General features: G+C 43.9%; 2 protein-coding genes across 5 annotated transcripts in view; one reads left to right on the top strand and one right to left on the bottom strand.

The window, feature by feature from the left end:
* The window catches only part of cenpl (centromere protein L), a 7,025-nt gene extending 701 nt beyond the window's left edge, over window positions 1-6,324 (top strand). For 2 of the 4 annotated variants that reach the window (XM_047156610.2, XM_047156609.2), the window contains exons 2-5: window positions 1,235-1,397; window positions 2,238-2,489; window positions 3,036-3,581; window positions 5,703-6,324. In XM_047156610.2, the coding sequence (XP_047012566.1) occupies window positions 1,257-1,397; window positions 2,238-2,489; window positions 3,036-3,581; window positions 5,703-5,777 (1,014 nt within the window). In that variant the 5' untranslated portion in view covers window positions 1,235-1,256 and the 3' untranslated portion in view covers window positions 5,778-6,324. Of the gene's footprint in view, window positions 1-549; window positions 846-1,234; window positions 1,398-2,237; window positions 2,490-3,035; window positions 3,582-5,702 lie in introns of those variants that run through there. The other 2 variants (XR_001813177.3, XM_017472194.3) reach the window with 2 other exon arrangements.
* A 1,069-nt stretch (window positions 6,325-7,393) lies between these two features.
* Window positions 7,394-24,598, bottom strand: klhl20 (kelch-like family member 20). Its single transcript, XM_017472193.3, has 12 exons — window positions 24,449-24,598; window positions 14,797-15,145; window positions 14,324-14,530; window positions 12,065-12,223; window positions 11,141-11,235; window positions 10,865-10,980; window positions 10,593-10,776; window positions 9,833-9,976; window positions 9,477-9,610; window positions 9,023-9,231; window positions 8,818-8,924; window positions 7,394-8,611 (listed from the first exon to the last, which is right to left on the bottom strand). The coding sequence occupies exons 2-12, from the start codon at window positions 15,130-15,132 to the stop codon at window positions 8,527-8,529; spliced, it is 1,776 nt and encodes a 591-aa protein (XP_017327682.1). The 5' UTR covers window positions 15,133-15,145; window positions 24,449-24,598; the 3' UTR covers window positions 7,394-8,526.
* Window positions 24,599-25,059: the final 461 nt, after the last annotated feature.

Below are 25,059 nucleotides of genomic sequence, written 5' to 3'. Positions count from 1 at the left end.
GACAGAAATCCTGAAAATGCACCCTACTCCATGTTCATTACACTAAACACGAGTTTGTAGTGTAGCGGCGTCCATGCTAGCGCACTACCCTACTAAACAGTACGCCAACCCGATCCTCCACTGCTTCTAGCGCACTACCCTACTAAACAGTACGCCAACCCGATCCTCCACTGTTTCTAGCGCACTACCCTACTAAACAGTACGCTAACCCGATGCTCCACTGTTTCTAGCGCACTACCCTACTAAACAGTACGCTAACCCGATCCTCCACTGTTTCTAGCGCACTACCCTACTAAACAGTGCGCTAACTACTACTTCTTTTTGTTTTTAATGGCGGTTGGCAAACCACTAAAGGTGCATTACCGCCACCGACTGGACTGGAGTGTGGGCAGTAGATTGGCAGGAAAAAAATAAATTAAAAAAATTATAATGGTAGTAATAATAAAACTAAAATGACCAGTACGCGAACCCGATCCTCCACTGCTTCTAGCGCACTGTTTAGTACGGTAGTAGACTTGGGCGTGCGTCATGTAGTTAGCAGACTCAACTAGTCGAGCTCATATCTAATCGATTTGTCATCCGTGTGATGGAACAAACAAACGAGGCACGTATATTTCTCAAACTTATACTAATGCATTGCGATATTTTTACTTTATTTATCTATTTAAAATATACTAATTATGAAAGGCTTTGTTTGATTTCCCCATTATTGCGTGAACTTGATTCGGAAGAGTCGCGAGCCGAGATTGATTACTTTTCCTGGCGCGTTGCATGATGGGAAAGCGGGATGTTCAAATCCATTTCCGCCTTAACTGGCGTCTCTTAGCTATGGAGGGGCGAGTCAGGTAAGCGAATTGGTTTGTTTTTGTTTTTGTTTTGTTTTTGTTTTGTTTGATGTGTGTTAGACGAAATGAAAGGGTCGGTGACGGGATGGATTCTTTTTCTTTCAGCGTAGCCCCGTTTGGCTCTGCGCTGTGAGGTAACGCTAGCTTTCCGGTCTGGTTGTATTTTAGTACCGCTGACGGCTGAGGTTTAATCCCAACTATCCTAAATAGTAGTGCACTAGGAAGCGTGTGAACTGTTGCTTGTTTTCCACTCTCCGCAGTGCACGATGGGAGCAGTGCGCCTGCGTTTGGGACGTGGCCGTGGTTTTGAAGGCTGATAACTGTGTTCAGGATAGCTAACGCTACAGCGTTAATAACCTGCTAATTCAAATGGTTTGTTTGTTTTGCAGTGCTGCACACACCCCCGCTAACATGCCCATAACACGGAGGAAGAGTTATGGCCGCAGCTGTGTGGAGAATCCGTCTCTGTTCTGGCAAACACCGGGACATTTAACGACTCTCGGCCACAGGATTCCAACCAGCAGAGGCGCCGCAAGATCCCAGAACATTATAGTGAGCCACTGCAATCTCCTGGTCATCTTCTACACCAGGGGTGTCCAGTGTGTGTGGGTGCAGGTTTTCATCCCGACCCAGCAGGAGCCGAGATCAACAGATTAAACATCAGGTCTGGCTCATGCTCGGTCGGAATGAAAACCTGCACCCACACACACACACACCGGTCCCTTTCCGGAGAAGATCGGACACCCCTGTTCTTCACCCATCCCTGCCTCTGTGTGCGTTAGGGGTGTTACGGTTTGGAAAGTTCACAGTGATCCCCTCGTCTAATAAAAACATCACGGTTTTACACTATCCGAGTATGACTCGACCAGCCGGTGTTGAGAATTAAAGGGATAACGGATATATTTTAATCTGTGCACTGGAGTAAGCGTAGATGCATTCTAGACGAAGGTGAGGTAACCGTCTGATCATCCATAGGGACTAACCAGGACACGGCTAATATTCACGTGTGCATTCATTTACACAGATATTCCTAATAATGAGTCAAGCAAACTTCCACATGTCTCCCGTTCTTCTTCTTCGACTTTTCCTGATTTTGTCGCTTCACTGTGATTGAGATCTGGAGAATTCGGACGCCGAGTCAACACCTTGAACTCTGAACGATATTTGCAGTGTGTCAGGGTGTATTAGATCAGATCCTTTGGCTCGCCCATTGTTCCTGCTTCAAACTCCTCAACTTCGAAACCTGACTGTTCACTTGCTGCGTAATATATCCCACCTCTTGACGGGTGGCAGTGTAACGAGATAATGTTATTCCCGTAACCCGTCGGCGGTTTAAATGTTACAGCTGATGTGCTAAGGTGAATATTTCTGCTCAATCTTCAATTCTTGCAGAGTAAAGTGGACCCAGAGCAAGTGGCCCTTCTGGTGAAGCACGAGTGGAAGCTGGCGTACGTCACCCCGCTGTACCAGTTCCGACACACACGGCTGAAGTTATACTCCAAACACCTCGCGTCATTCATCGTAGCCGAGAAGCAGCAGGGGCTCGCCGTCGAGGTGGGAATGGAGGCAGGCCTTAAGGTCACGATCTCCACCGTCCTCGGAATGGCGGAAAGCGAGGACGACGCGGAAACCGTTTTCATTCAGGTAAATGTACCGGTCGCCTCAGGACAGGGGATTCTGCAGGTTCTGTGCAACGTGACGGGCGGGGTTTTTTTGTGTTATCAACTTCAGGGAAGAGAGGCGTGTCTCACAAATGCTCCACCATATTAAATGCTACTACAGGCAGTTAAAAAGGAAGCCATTTATGCATTTTAGATTATTTACATACGAGTAGTTTGAGGAAATCTGACCATCACAACCGTATGTGCTTGCTGAGCATCCCATCCAAGGACTTTCCACTAGATATTGGAGTGTGGATGTGGGGGATTGTGATCATTCAGCCATGGGAGCATTAGTGGTGTGTGGTCAGGGCTCAGTGCAGGCCACTCGAGTTGTTCCACACCAACCATGCCACACATGCCATGATGGTCAAGTGTTCACAGTGATGATGTTTGTTGTTGTTTTTTTTGCCATATACTGTACGACTTGGTTCATTTATAACTGTGGGTCTACTATTTAGGGAAAAATCAGTCCTCTGATGTTATAAAGAGTATTTCAATTCGAATGAAATATCTTGAAATATTTTTTCAGATACACTCAAAACCGACATTTGGGGCAGACGATCTGAAACCAGTGTGGTGCGGCTGGTTGACCTGCGTGAACGGAGACCGCGAGTACCTGAGGTCGCTGCCCCCTGACTTTGTCAGCCTTCCTCTGTTCTGCAGCAGCGGCTCTGAACCCCTCACGGCTCTGGTCAAGTCCTGGTTCGAACGCACCTTTGACTGTAATTTTGGCCCTCTGTTTCTGAACTCCACCACTCTCAACTGGCTGGCTGCCCTGTGGACCGGCTGCCATCCCAGCAGCAATATCAGGTACCTGAAGCTGAGCTGGACCATGCCCACACAGCCGCCGCTGGACATCATGTACACGGTGAACCCGCAGGACGCCTGGGAGCTGTGGAACAGCATTCACGCCGAGAACGGCGAGGACGATCGGATCCACGTTGACGAGGTGCTGCGGTTTATGAACGGACTCGAGACTCACCTTTTCAGACATTTTAAGATCTACCTGTCGGCCGGGACGCTCACGAAGGTCTCCACTTTCCTCGGCTCGGCTCATCACCACGGCAAAATCAAGGTACGCAGCATGATTTTTCCTCTGATATTCATCCTATTGGTCTCTTTACTGGTAAATATTATGTCTGTAGTGCTTTTTGAAGTGCTTTTTGCAGAAAATAGGTTAAACGGTGCACTGGCCAGCGCCGTGTCTCCCTGCAGTTCTCACCTGGGTTCCCACTGAAGTTAAGCAGGGTTGAGCCTGGCCCATACTTGGATGGGAGACCTCCTGGGGAAAACTAATGTTGCTGCTGGAAGTGGTATTAGTGAGGTCAGCAGGGGGCGCTCACCCTGTGGTCTGTGTGGGGCCTAATGCCCCAGTATAGTGACGGGGACACTATACTGTAAAAACAGCACGTCTTTCCGATGACACCTTAAACTGAGGTCCTGACCCTCTGTGGTGGTTACATTCCCCCATCGGGTAATGAAAATGGTGTGTTTTTGAAGGAAAACGTCACGCTAGAGTGCTGTACAGAGTTTGCATTTGATAGAGGGGTATCTACAGTACATTACACTATACTAACTGCCCACTTCATTAGGAAGACCATACTAATACTGTGCATTAGCGTTGAGGTTTTAACCCTTAGCGGTCGGCCAATATTCGCACTTCCGCTTCAAAATCTCCGAGTTTTTGTCCTACAAACAGAAAACGGACATCCCCAGAAACATCGAACGGTCTACTTTCCAAATGTATATAGATCGAAACACATTTTTAGAGCTTTGTGAGGAGAATAAAATGAACAGTACACGCATTTCAGTCTCCGAGTCGGAAAACAGCTCTCGCTGTCCCACCCATTAGCAAAGAGCGGGATTCACATGATAACGTTATGGTAAATCCGAGGCAAGAGAACGTGTGACAACGCCCAAATTTACTCATAGAAACAAGAGCGCATGTTTGGGTTGTTTACACTTCCTCAGGAGCTACAGGATGACACACCTACATTCCGAACTTCGACTTGATCCGGCGGAGGATGTTCTGTGATGAGTATGCGATTTCGCTGACTAGCTTTCGTCATGGAACGATTACCATTACATGCTTAGCACTGCAATTCATGACGCACACGTTCTAAATGAATATATACGTTATACGTAACGTACTGTTCCGAGTAGCCCTCTCACTGACGATTCATTTTATACCAGATCCTGTGATCAGAATCTGGAGCGTTTCACTTGTTTGCTGTACAAACCAGGCTTGTAGTCATCCTTGAAGGCCAACTAAATCCCTGCAACTCATTAGCGTAGGGCTATTGTAATACATGCCAGGTGTAAATGGCCGCTTGAGTGTGGGAGACACAACGACATCCCAAACGGGCCGTTAGCTTTGACAGTGGGGAGAGGAATTATTACAGGTGTCGACGCCCATCTCCTCAATATTCATCGTGTAAGCCACCGGCTTTGAAAGAAATAGTGTCACTTCAAAGTTCTACAACTTTTGCAGTCAGACCACATGACATTTCCGCACGATTTAATCACCTATGAGTAGCCAGCACCTCTGTTTACAAGGTTCAGAGCTCAAACGTCTCGTCAAATGTTTATAACGTGTTCATCACAGTATCCCCAACAGCTCTGAGAATAGGTTTTTGAGAAGTGTAAATTTACAGACCTGTATTCATGACACTCTTACTGCTCTCCAGTTACTGTTGATGAGTTTGTAGTAAATATAAGCATATGTAGCATTTTATAGACATATTAAAATGTAAATGCACACGGACTACCTGGAAAGTGTCCGAAAGGCCTCAGTGTAGCGTGTTGAACATGTCGAGCCCTGGTTCATATCGCATCAGTAATGATTTGAAGTCTGGAATGTTCTCTAGAAGAACCATCCTTTAAAACAGCCTGAACTATGATTCTCAAAGACTGCTCTAAAGTCAGTTGGATTTCACACTAGACAGTTTTTGGTTTTTTTTTTAAGCTGTGTAATATCTTCAGCAAGCCCTTTTCTCTCTCTCGCTGGCATTGCTTCTAATGTCATATCTTCTGTAGGGAACAACAGCATTTTGATAACTTGAATTTCCCAAACGTGCGCCCCGTTTTCATATTTTCCACGCTTGTGCAGTCCTAAAGCCACCGTCCCGAAAGAGAGATCTCGTAGACGTGTCGTATGGAGACGTGCGAGTGACGAACGATGCCTCTTCTGTTTCAGATGGGCAGCAGCGACTACATCAGCACCTTACTGACGCTGCTGACGGAGTGCGCCCTCCACAGGATGCCCATTTAATTCCTCTGCCTGACTGAGTGTAAATAGTGGTTTTTGTTTGACTGAATACATGTAAGTCTTTTTGTACACGAGCACAAATCTTAAAATTGTATTTATTACATATCTTTAGGTTGGCGGTTTTTAATTTTTTTTATTTTGTAGACCGTGACTAGACGATATCCGATGTCACTTTGTGGAGTGTTGTGAAATAATCCCAAGTCCAGGGAGATCTAGTTTCATCGATCGAGTGGTAAATTCATGTACACTGTAAATAGCCCAAGCTTTATAAATGTCATTTACCATTTTATTTTTAGCTTTCACGTCTACGTTTTGTGTGAATTACTAGTGAATAATGTACCCTTATCCCCTTCCTAGTGTGTAAATATGTCTTGTTAACCTTTGGCTCTTCTTTAATCCATTTACAGTTTGAGAAGTGGACATGATTATTTGTGGGCAGAATATATTTTATAAATGTCTTTTAAGGACACGATACATTCAGAAGTGATGGTGTCTACTCGTCTGTTATTGTCATCTGTTTTCTCTTGAAATAAATGGACTTTAAAACTAAGGATTGGATAAACGCTTGGTTTTTTGGGGCTCATGATCTAGATGATGCCACAGCAATCGGTAGATGAAAGATGCCGTGATCACTGGGTGAGAGCCCTGGTGTTACTTTCTCTCCTGTCAGTCCGTGACACCAGTCAATCTTGGGCTTGTGTGGATTTGTATGTGGAAGAAGGCACTCTTTTCAGAGGGCGTTGCACTGACCTGCGATGCAGCTTGGGCAGCAGTTTGAAAAGATGGGGTGGTTTCACGTCTTAGCCTTCGTCTTCACCTGGGTGGTTGGTAGCAAGCTATCGTGGATGGGGAATTAGCACATTTTTTTAAAAAAGGTTAGTTTTTCAGCTTGATTCTTATACCCGTAATGTAGCTCACAGCGTTCGTATAGATTCCATTTTCTGTACCGCTTATCCTACACAGGGTTTCGGGGAGCCTGGAGCCACTCACAGGGGACACCCTGGACAGGGTGCTGACCCACTGCGAGGCATAATCACACACATTCACATACTATGGACAATTCGGAGATGCCACTCAGCTTACAACGCGTGTCCTTGGACTGTGGGAGGAAACCGGGGTAACACAGAGGGAACCCCAAAGCACAGGGAGAATAGGCAAGCCCCACACACACGGGACAGGGGTGGGAATCAAACCGCCAAACCCTGGAGGTGTGAGGTAAACATGACGGCCACCGCGTGCCCCACAAGACATCATTCATACATGTTCTTCATTTTTTCTTTTTCAATGAGAAAATAATAATTGAACACAACTAAATATATGGTGCTACATCTGCATTTCCCATATTAGGTCATCACAATGAGCGAGTTAGCCGGAAGGGGGGGTGTGTGTGTGTCATATTGATGTTCAATCAAAATTAAACGCTTTTTTTAGCGATTTCACAGCACTTTTTAAGCACCACTAGATAAAACCTGGCTATTTAAGGTTTTCCACTACTTACATTTCAAAAACGCCAAATTCGAGCACCGTGCACGAACCCTGATCTTACGGCAGAACAGTTTTTACAGTAACGCATCCTGATAAAACTGCTGGCGCCGTCCTGACCGACGGTTGAAAATCCATTTAACAGGTCAAAATGCATCCCTTTTATTTAGTAAATCAACAGTTTAATGCAATTCAGACCAACACTGGGAGCCGTTTATCATCATCTGAAGAAAATAATAATAATCACCCAGCATCCGTAAAATAAAATCAAAATGTAAATGCATAATAAATCCACCAACATTCTTCTTCCTCCTCCCTTTTTTCCTTTTTCTTAAAAAAAAAACAAAAAAACATTATCTCACTGTGTTTAAAACCGAACAGAACAGTGACCAAACTGTAGTCGTCTTGGATTAAAGTGCACAGACCGATGCATCACATGATATTAGAGTAAACAAGAAAAGAAAAGTGATAGTGTTGAAATGGTGGAAACCGTTTTTAGGGGGAAAAATTTTTTTTAAATGCATGCGCCTTCGTTCATTTGCACCTTCAAGAAAGGCTTGCATTATTACGTATTCTACGGCTTTGGTAAGCACCACTTTAAAAAAAGAAAAAAAAAAAAGAAAGAAAAAGGAAACACACACAGAAAAACCATGCGTTGCTGAATCCGTGGCTGGTGGAGCAAGCTCGAACAACAAAGCTTGTTTTACATCTCAAAAAAAAAAATCAAATAAAATCACAGTGCATCCAGATTAAAAACACCATCCAGACAAGTTTTTCACCACATGAGCACGAGGCTGTGATGCCACCTCACGCAGCATCAGCTTCGGCTTACAACACGCCCCCCCCCCCCCCCCCCCCCCCAAAAATAGTAAAATCTCACAAATACCAGGCAGTACATATCCTTCCAGAGAAGTGTATTTTTAAATGTGATTTTTTTCCCCCTGTTTGATGACAGGAACAATGCTGCAGTGAGAGTCAGAGCTCGCGCGCACACTCTCGCTCACTCTCCCTCACATATTGAAGCTAGCCTTTGGCTCTAGGCCTAGTCCTATGAAAAGAGTGATGAAATCCAGCCCTGAATGTGAAAGTCTTCACAGATCAGCTCCACGTGAGAGTGACACATGTTCATCCTCTCCTTACTGATCTCATTGGCTCGAGATGTAAAAGCAATCGTATTAAATAACGGAGTCTTTTTTCTTCTTCTTCATCATGTCTCAATGAGAGGCACAAGCTATAGTGAGGCATCTATGAGGGGATGGATGAGAGGGTATTACCATATATGTGATTCACAGTGAGTCATTTTAATGACGCCGACCCCTCCTCCTAATCTCCTGTAGTTCATTCCTCCGTAAAGCCTGAAGTGGGGAAAAGCACAAATTATTCAAAGAGTCACCATAATCTTTAGGGGGCAAAAAAAAAAAAAAATGCTAGTCAGCCTATGATTCGACTCGAGTCAAATCATCGAGTCAAATCATCGACTCGAGTCAAATCATCATAGAAGTAGAATGTTTCTATCCCAAGATGATGTTTATGAAATCACATCGGCTGTGTATTTAATTACCTCCACGTGTTAGCGTCAGGATCGTAGACTTCTATTGTCTTCAAGTAAGTAGTGCCATCAAATCCACCCACCGCCATCAACTGGCCGTTCACCACAGCTAAACCGACCTAAAAGCCAAAAAAAAAACAACACAAGGACACATTCGACATCAACCCTGGTGAATACGCTCATAAAGCTTGAGGCAAATCGACAGAGAAGTGCTTACCCCGCTCCGTCTGGACGTCATGGCAACCACAGGAGACCACTGATTGGTTCTCGGGTTGTATCTCTCAGCACTGCTCAGCTCCGTGGTGTCGTCCCGGCCCCCGACGGAGTAGATCATGTCCTGATAGACGGCGCAGCCCAGATGTTTCCGCCTCGTGCCCATCGGTGATACTGTGTGCCAGCGGTTTTCCTGAGGGTTATACCTCTCCACTGCAGATGGCAGAAACATACCGTGATATAGCACTGGGTTTATACGCCACCGACGAGAGTGTCGGTGTTACTAGACTTTACTTAATTGCACTTCAGTGGATGTGCGAGTAATCCTGTATGGACTCGTTAAATACATAAGGAGTCAGTTCAACATTAAGGTCGAGATCAACTAAACCTCGTAATCGAATCGTTCTGCCCTGCTAGTCTCAGAAGTACACTCATCTGTGCTTTAAATAAACACGTACCTGTGTTTAAAGGGGAGGTGCCGTCTGAGCCTCCCACTGCGTACAGGAATCCTCCCAGAACGGCTACTGCCACCCCCAAACGCCGCGTACTCATGGATGCCACTCGCGTCCACTTATTCTCTTTAGGGTCATATCTTTGCACCAAAAAAACAAACAAACACAACTTATTAATAATTAACTTGTATGTAGCAAACATTATGAAACTAAAAAGGATCAAGTCATCCAAAATAATATAGTCGTACGTAATATCGGCATTAAGTCCAAACGTCTGAGCCTAAAATAAAGAGCTGATTCTAGACTGAATCTAAAAACTTCAATTTGTACAAAAGAACTGCGGTTATTTTTGCTTTACCAACCTTTCAACTATGTTCAGACATGAGACTCCGTCCTGTCCGCCAACTGCGTACAAGTAGCCACCTAACACAGCCACACCCACACTGGTCCTGCATGTGCTGGTGGGAGCCACGTCACTGCTCCACTGGTTAGTCTTGGGGTCATACCTTGAAAGAAACACCAGAGGGTGGCGTTGTTACTGTACATCAGCGTTTCCCTTCCTTTTTTCAGTCTACTACTTCCCGTTGGTTTATAGGACGATTACTCAGAGTCGTCCCCTTTCGTTTCAAAGAACATCACAACAACGAGCGCGCAGTCAGCGGAGTCAGGCGGAAGTATGAACAGGGCTTTAGCTCCATGAGGATGAAGTTGATGGTCCAGAAGCATCCGGAGCTTTTCTTTTAAGAAATCTGTCCATATTCCTTTGCACTACACACGCATCGTCACACGCTCATTATGAGGATAAAACACACAGACTGATGTTGACAGGTCAGAGAGGAGGGTAGACGGGGACGGAAGTATTTTTATTATATATACACACATACATATTATAAAAAATTAAACAATGTGATCAAATAATGTACATTTTGATCTTTCAGTGTTGAGCTGAAATATCCACAACTCCTTCGCATCACTTCAGTGCTCTCCTTCTGAATGCTTTTCAAGGTTTTCCTGAACTACGCGTTGTTGACGAGCACGTCTGTAAGTCTTGTGCATACATTCGCTACTATATACCGCCTTTATAATGCATATAACCTGGGTAAAGAAACATCTACCGCTCACCTCTCTACACTGTTCAGGTAAGAAGAGCCGTCATGGCCGCCCACAGCGTACAACAGGTCATCTAGAACGCTGACGCCGACTCCGCAGCGTCGCTTGCTCATAGACGCCACCATGCGCCACTCGTTAGTCTGGGGGTCGTAGCGTTCTACACTCGAGATGGCGTCGCCGCTGCACCATCCCCCTACTGAGCGCACATACACACCCCACAGCTTCAAATGACACGCTAAAGAATCAAAACCATCTTTTCGCTCGTTAAGAATAAATCCACCTACCGGCAAACAAAACCTCGCCACAGCGAATGGGCTTGCGGGGTCGGGTACGAGGTCCTTGCATGAGTGGGCGTTCTTGAGGAAGCAGAAGATAGTTCTTCGCTTCATCCACCAGGTCCCTGCAAAGAAATGACATTGCTCCGAGTCACTTCAAAAACTACAGCATCAAAGCAAACCGTCATCCCTCCTTCACATGTGTTTCACATATCTGCAGTTTGACTACGTAACATTTTAGCAAACACATCCTTGAAAAACAGTACTGCTAGTGTACATACTCACCTACACTCCTCATCACTTTTAATTAGTGGATCTGAGCCTACTGTTCCCACAAGGAACTTGGGGCTCAGCAGAGGAAGCCGGACATGCTGAAGGACCTGGGGGGGGGGGGGGGGGGGCCCAAAAAAATAAAATAATAAATCATATGTACATCCTTCAGTAAACACTCAGACTCTACAACAGCTAGCTCATACACATTTTTAATCTAAATAGACAAGTACACACTGTATGGAATTACAGATTTAGTTTTTAAAACGTAAGAATAGAGCAGCATAACTGTTCCTATGAAAGAAAATCAGAATTGTGAAAATATGAACTGTACCGACACAGTGTTAAGCGGTACTATGTAGAGGTCGACCGATAGTGAAATTTACCCATACTGATAACCAAGTTGGGCGGTACCTGCCGATAACCAACCAGATTAAATCAAGCGATACTGAATGAAAACTTAACACTCAAAGTAAAATACTGCTGAACTTTATTACAAAAAGAAACAGTACTGACTGCACCATGAAAACGCACTGTACTTTTCTAAATTAAATTAAATTATATATATATATATATATATATATATATATATATATATATATGAACTATCAATAAATAGTAACATCAATAAAAGATATACATCCAAACTGAACCAAAAAGTAACACTCCAAATAATAGGGGGGGCAAAAACAAAAAACACTTCAAATAACAAAATTTGTCAGCGATAGTTTTTATTTCGCCTCTAGAGGCCGCTCTCGTACTGTATAACGACAGCAAACCCTTCTCAGCCGGTCCCACAACAGACGTAACTGGGAAAACTATCAGTGTGGATACCCGATACCCCATAGTTCTAACGATTGGTTAAACCGATCAACCGGTCGACCTCTAGTACTAAGCACAACCCAGGTGTAAGATGCGAGTCATCGCTGCGCAACTGACCTGAGGCAGCTGAGGCCGCCGCTCTTGGATGCTGTATTTAACCCAGGCCATGACGGCATTAAACACCTGCTCCTCGCTGCGCACGTTCAGCTCGTCACTCGAAATGATGTCGATCAGCTGATTGGCTGGGAGCAGCATGAACTCTTCACTCTCCATGACCTGAAGGTGGGATGAAAAGAAAAACAGACAGAACGATCCATCAGGCGACGATAATGTATCGCCTTGTTAGTAGCGTAACTCTCGCAGTAAAAAAAAAAAAAAAAAAAATGTCAGTAAGAATTTATTTGTACTGTACCAATATAAAGACACAGGCCTGAGAAACCGAGCTGAGAATAGGGGTGAAAGTTCAAGGGATCAATAAGTCAGCTTGACTGGAATAGAAACAGAAGGAGAGCGAACCCATAGAAGAAATATCATTAAAATAGTCATGTTAAACGTTAAAACACCACGCCATTGTTAAACGCTCGATTCTGATTGGTCTGGACTAAATTTCTAACACAGCAGTTCAGACAGTAATTCAGACTGGAAGGTTTATATTAATGTGTTTGGTCCAATACATTATTGGGTCTATAGTAACAACTTGCACAGAAACTTGGCACTCCACATTAATTCCTTCCTGCAGGTTTCATCTCCAACCAAAATCAAACACGCCTGTCTTAGCTGATCGAGAGCTGCTGAAGGCAACGGTCCGATGGTCAGGTGGATACGATTACAGTTAGAGCTAAAATCTTCAGGACGGTAGATCTCCAGGAACAGAGTTGGTCAGGGGTAAACTTCTAACCAGGTTTTCTGTCATGGGAAAGTCTCCAGGACTTTGTATTCAAGGTGTTCATTAAGAGTCCAATTTAGTTTGTTAAGCTAGCCAACCAAAACAATGAAATTAAATAAGAAAAGAAAAATAGAAAAGGGAACATGGCCTGATCATTTGGAAACACGAGTGGTTTAAAAGTCTATTCAAAGTTAAATACCGAGTTCTACTTGACGTATTTAGTAAATGTTAGGATTCAAACTTTCCTTTGGGGTAAAAAAAAATAATAAAATAAAAAAATAACAGGGCTGCATCCTCATCTATTAAACATGACGCTCATTTGAGGGGTTTGGGGAGGGCGGGGGGGGGGGGGGGGGGGGGTGGAAAGAGAGACACATAATATAGTTTATGACCAGAGAGCTTTGCTAAATTTAGCACAGGGAAGTCTTGCTCAAGCTTACTCATCCTGAGACTGAGCAACACTCAACCATGAAGGTACAAAAGTATGGTCTGTTGTCTCATTTCCTCACAGGTACAATTACATCGCAGCAGTACTACTGATTACATTACTGAATCTCCTGCAATGAGATCACTGTAATGATCAACAGAAATAGATCGGATAGCCAGGCATTTTAAACCGAGTAACTTGGAGTGGAGGGAAATCGGACTAAAACCTTAGCTTTATACAAATGCCAGTATGACTGTTGATCAGAACGGTAGGATTAGTTCATGACACAGTTAACAATCCTTTGGCCAAGTGACGGTTAAGGCCTGGTTGTTTTCGATCCTGAATGCCTCTTGTAGAAAACAATGAAATAACTGGCTATTAATTGGGCCGAAATGTGCTGCCTACTTAAGCAGCTTCCTCACAACACTTCACTCAACTTCAGTAATGGGTCACACAATCATTTACACCTGGGGCGATTCAACATAGCCAATCCACCTACCCTCGTGTTTTGTGTGGAAATTGGTGAAACTGGAGGAAACCTACACAGACATGCAGAGCACAGAAACTCCACAGACATGGGAAAGTCTCCAGGACTTTGTATTCAAGGTGTTCATTAAGAGTCCAATTTAGTTGTTAAGCTAGCCAACCAAAACAATGAAATTAAATAAGAAAAGAAAAATAGAAAAGGGAAATGGGAAAAGGGAAATACCCAAGCTCGGGGTCAAACTGACGACCCTGGAGCTGCAGGTCAGCAGCGCTACCTGTTGCTCCTTTGTGCACCATTAATAATAATAATATTAATAATAATATTCATAATAATAATCATCTTCATCATACTACCAGAGGTCGACCGATTGATTGAACAGTCAGTACTGTTTATTTTTAAATTCAGTATCAGTTTTAAAAACTACTGGCTGATGAATCAGTTATCGGTACGATCCACTATCGGTCGACCTCTACGTACTACCCACGCTGAATACTGCAGTGCATCACGTTAGTGTTACTGGTCTTCTTCCACCTTCTCCCACTGACTCATGACCTGAGATTTAAGGAAGCCCTTTACCTCCTGAAAATTGTGCTGGGTGAACTTATCAGCGATTCTCAACAACTCTCGGCACGAATGCGTGTCGGCGAAAGCCCGGATGCCCAGGCAGTTGGACGGGTCGAGTTGGCGCTTAAGGAACTCGCAGCATGCCTCCTGGATCTCGGCCAGCTGCAGCAGGCAGGCGGCGGGCAGCAGCGTCTGCACGTTCCCCTCCTCCACGGTCACCTGAGTGCCACAAATACACCTGCAGTTAGTCTCTCACAGTGCCGACCCCCAGCACGGACGTGGAGTGATCATCTTAAAAATTATAAAGGAAAACTAAACCTGTCTGCTCAAGTCATCATTCGTAAGTGATAATATTCAAAAGCATTCATACGTGTATTATATTTATTCACTGGTACGGACACCGAACTTCTGACTTTCAAGGTTCGCCATAAATATGCACACAAACGCATGCGTCTAAAACCAAACCTACAGCCTAAGTGTCAGACCTGTGAGGTGTAGGCGAAGTCGATGAGCAGCTCCATGGCGCGCTCGTCGATGTCGCGGATCACCACCTCGGTCTGCCGGCTCTCGGCCAGCTCGCCCGTGAACATGGCCCTGAAGTAAGGGCTGCAGGCTGAAAGGATGACGCGGTGTGCGTAGATCTTCTTGGCACCTACGACCAGCACGACGTCACACAGCTCACGGTGCTTTCGCAGCAAGTTGATCACCTCTAGAGTTTGCCGCGGGTGCTTGTCTGACACGTAGGGCATGCGGGCAGGCTGCGGCACACCCTCCGGCAGCTTGTTGGGGTCGCCCAGGGTGCAGCGGCTCGTGATGTCCATCCCGCCGGTGCCCCTGAAAATAAAAATGCAAATGGGCGGCTGTGGATCAGGTGGTAGAGCGGGTTGTGCGCTAACCGTAGGGTCGGCCGTTCGATTCCCGGCCCGCGTGACTCCACATGCCAAAGTGTCCTCGGGCGAGACACTGAACCCCGGGTCGCTCCCGATGGCGCGCTAGCGCCTTGCACGGCAGCTCTGCTACCATTGGTGTGTGTGTGTGTGTGTGTGTGTGTGAGAATGAGACGCAGTGTAAAGCGCTTTGGATAAATGCTCTATATAAGTGCAGACCATTTACCAAATCAGCAATAAGTAACAGACAAACTAGATAAAGTTGAAGAGTAACTCCAGCTGCCTCCAAACTGGACTCGCTGATGTAATCATTGTCAGGTTAACGTAGAAAGACGCGCTGTTACTCACCGGGACACGGCAGAGACCTGCGTTTGGGTATTTCTACCGAATACGTACAGATTTCTAGGGATGACCTTGACCTTATAAACTCTGTAGGGTTACAATCACAGTCCGCGTTTGTAAAACCAAGCAGCTTTGCAACAATGTGGAGTCGACTCCAGAATTATTGGCACTTTTGGTAAAGGTGGGTTTTAAAAAAAAAAAAAAAAGCTACGGGGGAAAGAAAAAACAAACAAACAAAAAAACAACAACATGTGCTTAATTATTAATAATAATAAAAAGAGAACCAACTTTATTTTCCCCACTTTATTATTTAATCTACAGCTAACAAGGAGCTTAGTAGCTGACAATCTTAAGAGTTCCGTTTCGTACAATACAGCCAGGTCCATAAGTATTTGTACAGCGACCGTTTTTGTCATCTTGCCTCTGTACACCAGCACGGCGGATCTGAAGCGAAGTAATCGAGATGTGATTGGAGTGTAGACTTCGACGGTTAATGCAACGTTCAGGAATTACAGCCATTTTGACATGAATTTAACTTTGCAGGGAAAACGCTTGAGCAGTATTTCAGTTTATATAGTTTAGACTTTCATCTTTCCGTCTTCCTACGAGATCGTCCTATGGTATAAAAAGTATCGACATAATCGCACAGCCCTATCCGTGACTGTGATATCGATGTTTTAGGGCTAACAGAATAAAGGATATTGCTTTTTTTAATGAGTAGGCTGGGCAACATGCTGAGAGTGTCCAAATATGTTTTTTCCAGATACACGTCAGAATTATCAACATGGATGCAAGACTGAGTCCAAATCAGTAGATTTCTACAGTACGTTTATCAAATTCATACAACACACACCCTCTCTTGAGTTCTGGAGAGCGGTATAGAACGAGTCGGTGATCAGGAGGTGAAATTGGCCCAAATCTGCGGTCATTGTGCAATGTAAAAAAGCTGGCTGTGCTTTAATTCGTTCCTTGTTTCCTGTCTGATCAAGCCAGGTCTCGGTTAACGACGGACGTTTTGTTGGCCAGCTGATCATTTTATAGCACATACACGAGCATCATAATTCGGAGGTGAAAAGACTTACAATATTTTTTACACGAGCACCACAATGACATTTTTTGGAGTTTAACGTCCGTTTGATTTTCTACCCATTGTACCATCTTGCCTGGGAAAAGAGGAGAAGGATAACAATCCTGACCATCAGTTGTAATACTATCCAGACCTGCAGAGGGAGCCATTATAACTGCATACGGAGAGATGCCTGGAGGAGACTGGGACACAGGGATAATGGTTTATAGGTCTGTCGTGCACATGCAATTGAACTATTAAAAAAATATTTGCCGACAGCGTGGATGGAAGACACCTCTTCTAACAAGTGCAGGGCGTTTCCAGAACCAGTGAAAATCATTCGATTAAAAAAAAACAAACCCAAAACACACACACTGTAATTGTAGCCAGGAATGAAGACCGAGTAGTTTGCTAAAAAGCTCACACCCACAATCTAGTGCGAGACTTTAACCAGATCTTTCCCACATTTCTCTAGAGGTGCAAACAGAACTATAACAAAAATCCCCTTTTAGATGTGCGCCCTCCACACATCTAACCCACCCAAAACACCCTCCCTGACAGTAAGGGTAGAGGGACACCCAGTCGCAGCCATGTTGGACTCGGGTAGCACGGTGACCCTGGCCAGACCAATAATGCTGCCAAAAAGAAGCATCAGGAAAGGAACCGTAACAGTGACACGTGTACGTGGAGATGCACGTGGAGTCCCTGCGGCCGAGGTACACGAGACTATGGTTTTAGTCCCAAGTTTACATTTCTAAAAATCCACACTTTGTGGATTTTATTTTAAATAAATGAAAAAAAAAAAAAATATGGTACTGAAAGTCCCGCCCCCCTTAAAAAAATTCATAAATAAATCGGCTAATCGATTATGAAAAAATCGTTAGTCGCAGCCCTAGTTTCAACATGAATAGAAGTGGACGAACACCGGCTCTCAGACGCTTTCGGTATGAAGCGGCATTGACAGGTTCTAACGGAAACACGAGTCACGATTTATTTTGCCAGAGATTTAATTCAAGCGTGTTTAATAACTGGACAGAACAATATCGAGTAGTGATGGAACGAAGAGCCGAAGAGAAAAAAAATCCGGATGGAAAATGCCTTCATAAAATGCACAGCTTTACAAAATAGTTCACACACCTGTGATGCGTCTCTTCGAAGCCCATCTCACACACCGCCTCCTCTTCAGAAAATCTAAGCATGAATAGCGATACAGATTCAGAAGAACCTCAAATACAATAAACGAAACAGATCAAATCCGAACGATATTGACCTTACGAGCGGTGTAGAAACCTGTAACTCGGACGACGTTCACACGGACAGCAGTAATCTAATTACTGACCTTGTTCTGAATAAGACAATATTCTGATTAAGGCGTTTACATGTCTGTAATGCAACTAAAACTGGAATACTCCAACGTCTTAACTCCATTTGTGTTTAATTCGATCCTATAAATAAGAACTGCGTAGGAGTTCGGCTCTCTGGCTGGTGTCGAGTTCCCGAATAAAACGCCGACACGTGTTCTGTGTCCGTAGGACGTAAAGGGAAGTCTCCCTACAACTCGAACATTTCCCCAAAAAAAATCTCTGCCGCAAAACCAAATCCAGTCCTTAAGTCATGCAGAATTTCCGATGTGGCTTAGGACACAGTACGACTCGCAGTAATCCATAAAAATAAACAAACCTTCACAGCGGAGCAGAAAGCTGGAGGCTTATTTATTTTTTTTTTTTTATTCTGTCCAAAACGGACAAAAGACAGACAAGGTGGAATTTTACCAGAAAGCTGGAAGATGAAAATAGTTCCGTAGGCCCATGCTATTTGTTTTTAAAGTGATTTTCAAACCAGATTACACCGCTTAATGCAATTTGTATGAAAGATTTGGGGGAAATGTGCCAAAGGTTTTGGCAAACTGAATATAACTGCAATATAAATATAATAGAATATAAATATAAGTAGGGAAGGGTGTTCACTTAACGTTGAAGTGAAGCGCTGAAATGATGCTGGTGTATTTCACTTTGGTTAATGGGTTCCTACGTTACCCACAACCCTACGCGACTACCTGCTGGTGGTAGTGGCAGTGAGATTTAGCCCTCACTTCTTCGCTCTAGAGCGATGCGGCGGTGCTTTAAACTCGTTAGTCTGTCCAGCTCAGTGATCGCCATCACGCTCAACATCTCGTACGGTGGAGCAAAACATCACTGCAGAACCGCGAGAGAGAAAGTGCTCAGAGGCTAACAGTGACGGCGGTAACACTTCTGTTTGAAATCACTAACGGGTTTTTTTCTTCCTCATTAACTGCCATTATAACTGTACAAAGTAGTGTGTAATATCCCGGGATGGGTATCGTTAAGGTTTTAATGGTGTTACTACCCTTACCAATACCGCTTATCGATCGTGTATCGGCCATACATACCGATGTATATTTTTCACGCTAACGGCGATCGGCCGATAGTTTAAAAACATGCGATGATCAGGGCCATTTATATCCTGTCAATCAAAAGAGGGCGGGAAAACACATGGGTTTGGTTATATTATATATTATATATTTCCAGTTTGATGCTCAGTGATGAAGTAGAAATGCTTGTGTGTGTGCAGAGTGAATGTGAGACGAACAGGAGGTTTTTAGAATTCAGTCAATGTTAATATGAATTAATAACTTTCAATAAGTTAATAATCTTACTTTAATCTTCAGAATTGAGTTCATGTGTTCATGTTCATTAGAGTAATGTGTTAATGTTTATGAGACCAGTTACTGTGAAACAACTTGCTGAAATGGAGAGAATAAAGATTTTATTCGCATTTCTTTCAGAATTGTGGAATTAATTATTATTCATTTAAAAGAAGGTATAACAGGCAGAGGTATCGGCCGATATCAGCTGAACAATCGGTATCGCCGTGAACAACATGACTTTCAGCATGACTTTAACGAGCAAAAACACGTTGGAACGATGTTGGACATAAACATGGTTTCGATTACATGAACTGCGATAGTGACGTTTAAAGTTCGTTCTCCACTCGTAGAAAACTCCTTCAGGTCAAATCAAGCGCTCCCTAAACGTACAGACCGTCACCATAGAGCGGCGCAGGGATGACGTCGTTTTGTAACGCCAAAACCCGGAAACGAGTTAGCATTTTAGCGCTCGCGCTGCCAGCTTTGCTTCGGGTTTCAGAGCGGGAAATCGTGACACTAACATGTTACTAAACGGGACTACAGACGTTGTCGGGGACATTAAACGTCATCACGTCGAACAGGAAAGACTCTTTGCAGATAAACTGGTTCAGGTCTGCTGTGCACAATTTCCCCCCAAAAACAAAACCTGGATGAAGATTCACCCACAGAGTAAATCCGTGTTATGGAAAAGGTTTTTAAATAAAGTTTGGAGAAGTTGTGGGAAGCCCGGTGATGGTGATGTTGAAGTGGAGCGACCGTGGTGTAGATCGTTTATAGCGTACGGTTAGCTGTTTAGTTCTGGCGATTGTATTTAGGCTTCAAACTTCATAAAAGTTGTTAATTTGTGAAAACGATCTTGATGGACAAAACGTGTTGGTATTGTAAACTTTGTTGCTCACAGGCTTTTGGATTATTGCAAAAAAATAAGTTCTGTGTGAAAATCCTATTGGGTTTTTGTGGAGGAAACCGATGTGATGATAACTTCCGGGTTCCGGTGCAGAGTGACGTCGTCCCTGCACCGCTGTACTGGGTGATCTGTCTGCGTCTCTCCTCCTGCAAACACTGTTATTGACTTTTCGGCATTCGCCTGAATTGTTTTCATTTGGTTGCATAGTGTTATATTTGATGCATATTTTCATTTGGTTGATGGTATTTATATTTTTACTCATCCTATATTTTGGGTATAATTTTATTTATATTTTGCTTCTACGAGATGATGCACTTTAAGGACCAGTCTAATTTGATGTTAAGATTTGTACATTAGCAGGAGTGTAGCACGACATGGAGGTGAAAGCAGCGGTCTGTTTATTTAAATGTGAAAGTGAAATAAAAATATGTCGTCCCTGAAATCAATGAATAATCCTGATAAATCATCGTGATCTCACTATTGATCAAAATAATCGTGATTATCATTTTGACCGTAATCGTGCAGCCTTATTTTACTCTATTCGAACTGCACACTTTGAAAAGTATGAGTCATACACTTTGCATAGATCATCGAGAGAGAGAGAGAAGACAAACACGACCTGAGCCAACAACAGACAAGTATGTGTGGTCCAAATGCACTGCACAGCTGCTTCAATTACCAAATGTCAACACATTTTTCAGCACAAGTGCCAACTGCATCTGAGCAAGCACCGGATCTCCTGATCTGCAGCACGGGTGTTTTGACAAGCTATTTAAAAAAGACGAAAAAGCTGTTTGCACATACCTCACCACCTCAATCCAATTATCACTCATCAATGTGCAAAACATTGAATCTGTATCCACGGTGTTTCTGCCACAAATGTGATTTTACACAATAAACAAATCGATGAGCTGCGAGATCACGGCGCAGACGATCTGAATCTCCCAGATGGATTTCCCAGCCACTGCTCAAAAGAATTTGAGGTATTTAACGTATTGTAAAACCTGACAGGATCACGCAGATAGTCGGCTTGGCTGCTGTGAGGATGCGCGTATCCACAGAGTATTACGCAGGGCTTGACGATGAGCATCGTCATGTGGTCGCCCTTCGGACAAGTAAGCGTGTGGTTTCGATTGGGGTGTAAATGCAATTATTTAGAAGCGATATACTCTCATCTGTGGTTCATCAGCTCATAACGCCTTACTCGAGTCAACTTACACTGGGTAGCGATGTAGCTAGCTAGCCACCTCTCGCCTAGCGTACGACACCTACCAACCACAGAGGGTGAAGACCAGCACATGCTTCCTCTGAGACGCATGAATGTTGGTCTCCATCGCGTGGCATCTTCGGTCACCGTGTCATCAGGCGAACTCTGTGCGACCAAGTCTGTGATTGGTTGCTGCAAATGAAAAGCGCCCGAGCTGATTCATTCCGGCTGTGCATCCGAAATCGCGTACCGTCGCAGTACATACCGCATTCGATTCAGCACCTACTGCTCGGCCGTTGATACGGTTACATACTCATCAGTATACAGTCATGTGAAAACCCCAATGGAAATTGTTGGCTTTTTTGGACATATTTGGACACGCAAACATTTGATCCTCTTTGAAACAGTGCCTATTAATACAGTTGATAGACTATCAACTGACATAAAATCGACATTTTGTAGTAATTTTCACAATTTAAATGAACAAAAAAAGGTCAGTCACACAGACATCCATAAAATTTGGATCAGGACTTCAAGATCGGGTTCCAGTGATTAGAACCTGCTGAGGGAGTGCAGGTGGATCGTGTCTTATTTATACCCCTCTCATATCTAGTGTCTGGTGTTCCCTTTGTTAGTGAGGTGTGTGGTGTCATCATGTCAAGATCTAAAGAGCTCTGTAAGGCCTTCAGAAAAAAAGGTTGTGGATGCCTGTGAGTCTGGCGAGGGATTTAAAAACATCTCCCAAATGATCTGAAATACATCATTCCACTGTCAGGAAAACCACCTACAAATGTTGCACATTTCAAACTGCCGATCTCTCCAGGACTGTCCGTCCCGGCAAATCCAGCACGAGAGCAGACCGTCCGATGCAAAAAGAAGCATCCCAGAACCTCAAAATTTCATCACAGGATCTGCTAGTAAGTCCTGCAACCGTTGGTGTCAAAGTGCACGCTTCGAGAACCTGAAAGAGGTTGCACAAATTTGACCTACATGGGTGGGGAATGTGCCAGGAAAAAGCCTTTCTTTCTGAAGAAGAACATCAGAGTAAGACTACACTTTGCCAATGAGCATACAGGAAAAGACCAGGCCTTTTGGAATAATGTGTTTAGGACAGCCGAATCAAAGATAGAGCTGTTTGGTCACAGTAACAGCGGACATGTTTGGCGGTGACCAAAGACAGCTTTTCAGGAGAAGCACCTCATACCGACTGTGAAGCACGGTGGAGGAAATGTTATGGTTCAGGGTTGCTTCGCTGCATCAGGGACTGGACAGCTTGCATTCATTGATTCAACTATAAAATTCTGCATCATATCAAAGAGTGCTTGAAGATGATGTGAAAGTTGAACCGAAGGTGAAGCTTTCAAGAGGATCCTAAACACACTAGTAGATCCACCAAGGAATATCTCAAAATAAGATTGTTACGGAATGACCGAGTCAAAGCCCAGATTTGAATCCCATTGAAATGTGTGTACGGGCAGTACATGCAAGAAAACCCTCAAACATCTCGCAACTGAAAGAATATTGCATGGAAGAGCGGTCAAAAATTCCAGCCAACCTGGTGGACAATTACACAAAACGCCTGCAAGAACTTATTTCTGCTGAAGCGGGCAATACTAGCTTCTTAGACCACGCGTGTACTTACTTTTTCCACACGAGATCACAGGTATTGATATTTCTGTTGAATAAACGATTGGAAAAGCTCATTTTCCTTGTGGGTTTGTTCAAGTATATCAACTCTATTAACAAGCGCTTTCAAAGATGATCAAATGCTCGCTTGTCCAAATATATCAAAAAAGCCAACACTTTCCACGGGGTGTACTTACTCTTTCACACGACCGCAAGTGTGTATCCAGACGTGCTACTTCCACCATGCTGGTACCGTCATGTGACCTACAACTTAATTCGGACGGCTCTTCCGCCGAGGCCAGCTCTCCCGTCGCCTTACGGGACGGCAACGTGTCCATCGGTTCCCTACTGTAATGCACCATCGGGGTACTCCTCACGTCCCGCCGTACGGTAGTGTAGTAGAGATATTCGCATCAAGCCAGTATACCGATTCACGTCCTAGGGTGCTGACCGAAACGCACCTAAACACGACGAGCAGTGCGAATCATCTTCCTGCACTCACTGATACTGCCTTTATGTTTGAACAGTGCCACCTGCAGTACAGGAGCCGCTTGTGGTGGTGCTTTCGCAGACCTGATATTAAAATCAGAAAAAAACGTCATACAAAAAGAAGTGTGCCTCTAACAATATTGTTTTATTTTTTATTTTTTTAAATGCTGTGTCATTTAACTTCATTACATGCACACTAATCACTGCCACACCGAGAGATTCAGCATACAACACCGATGTGATATTGAGGGACTATATTTCAAGGCGTCCAATTGAAGCTGCCCGAGCGCGCGCACACACACACACACACAGCTGTCATCGTGTGCGCGCGCGCTTAAAAATAGCGAGGAAATACCGCGAGACGTCTCGTGAAGCCTCAACTCCGAGCACCCTTAGCGTACTAAAGAGTATGAACCGAGCCCTGCGGGATGTACCGTACTTACACACTAATGAGTGCGGTAGTATGTGTGAACCAATCTGTGTCGGAATGTCCATGGAAACGCACGTTTTAGCCCGTTTATAGTCGAATACGTTTGACAACACTTCTAACGAGTTAGAGAATGTTAATTCAATTAGCAGACAGAGTATCTTTAAAAAGAAAAAAAAAAAAAGAAAAAAAAGCTAGTAGTGTGGTGGGAAGTTCAAAATCTGAAAACACTGCTAGTAAAACAGGGCTGATAAAAACAAAAACGTTAACGTGTTTCGTACAAAAATATATATATGTCAAAGGAAAATAAACTATCTGGAATGTTTGTGTGTCGAATGTGCGAGTCTTTCACAGTGCTCTGTTACTGAGCTTAATGCAAGCTAACGCCAGCGTAGCTAACTGCTAGCTAGTTGGTAGCTGACTAGCAAACAACCAGGTATGCTGTCATTTGTAGCTCGAACGTGAGGCGTACAAACAAAGGTGGTATGTAAATAAACCTCCTTCTTTCTTTTCTTTACCTTATTTGTCCATTCAAGCGGTCCAGAGTGCTCTTTAAGTCGTCTCAAGAGAGAGAATTTGGATCCAAACCTGAAGCGAGTAATACCGTAATGACGCCAAGCGTGCGGCAGAATACCAAACGGCTCACTGCAGGATAAAGAGTGCACTATATAGGACGCGGTCGTTGATGTTTCATACACTCTGTAGGGTGCCTAGGTAGGGAGGTGCTGGCTATTTAAGATTCAATTTGTGAACCGCGTGACGTTAGCTGAGTTTCCGAAATGGCCACCGGAAATATTAGATTTCAAAATAAGGGCGAGTGAAACGGTAATATATGAGTTTGCTGCACAACAGAGAAAAGCTAAGAGATTAATCAGTTTTTGAAGCAAATAAATGAAGCAATTCATTTATTATTATTTTTAAATAGAAATTTTTGCTGTAGTCTGAACACATTTGGGTTTGAGAGCAAAAGATGAATAGGAGAAGAGAGTTTAGGATTTCAGCTTTTATTTCCTGGTGTTTATATGTAGACGTGTTAAGCGACATAGAAGATAGCACATTGTGTATCAGACCACCCAAATTGTAGGTGAGCAAAAAAATAACGGAATACGTGACTGATCGGTGTTTCTCG

This window comes from Ictalurus punctatus, chromosome 7 (genome assembly GCF_001660625.3).
Source record: "Ictalurus punctatus breed USDA103 chromosome 7, Coco_2.0, whole genome shotgun sequence".
In the NCBI taxonomy this organism is placed as follows: Eukaryota; Metazoa; Chordata; class Actinopteri; order Siluriformes; family Ictaluridae; genus Ictalurus; species Ictalurus punctatus.
Note: the sequence above shows the minus strand (reverse complement) of the source record. Positions and strands in the feature narration are given on the sequence as shown.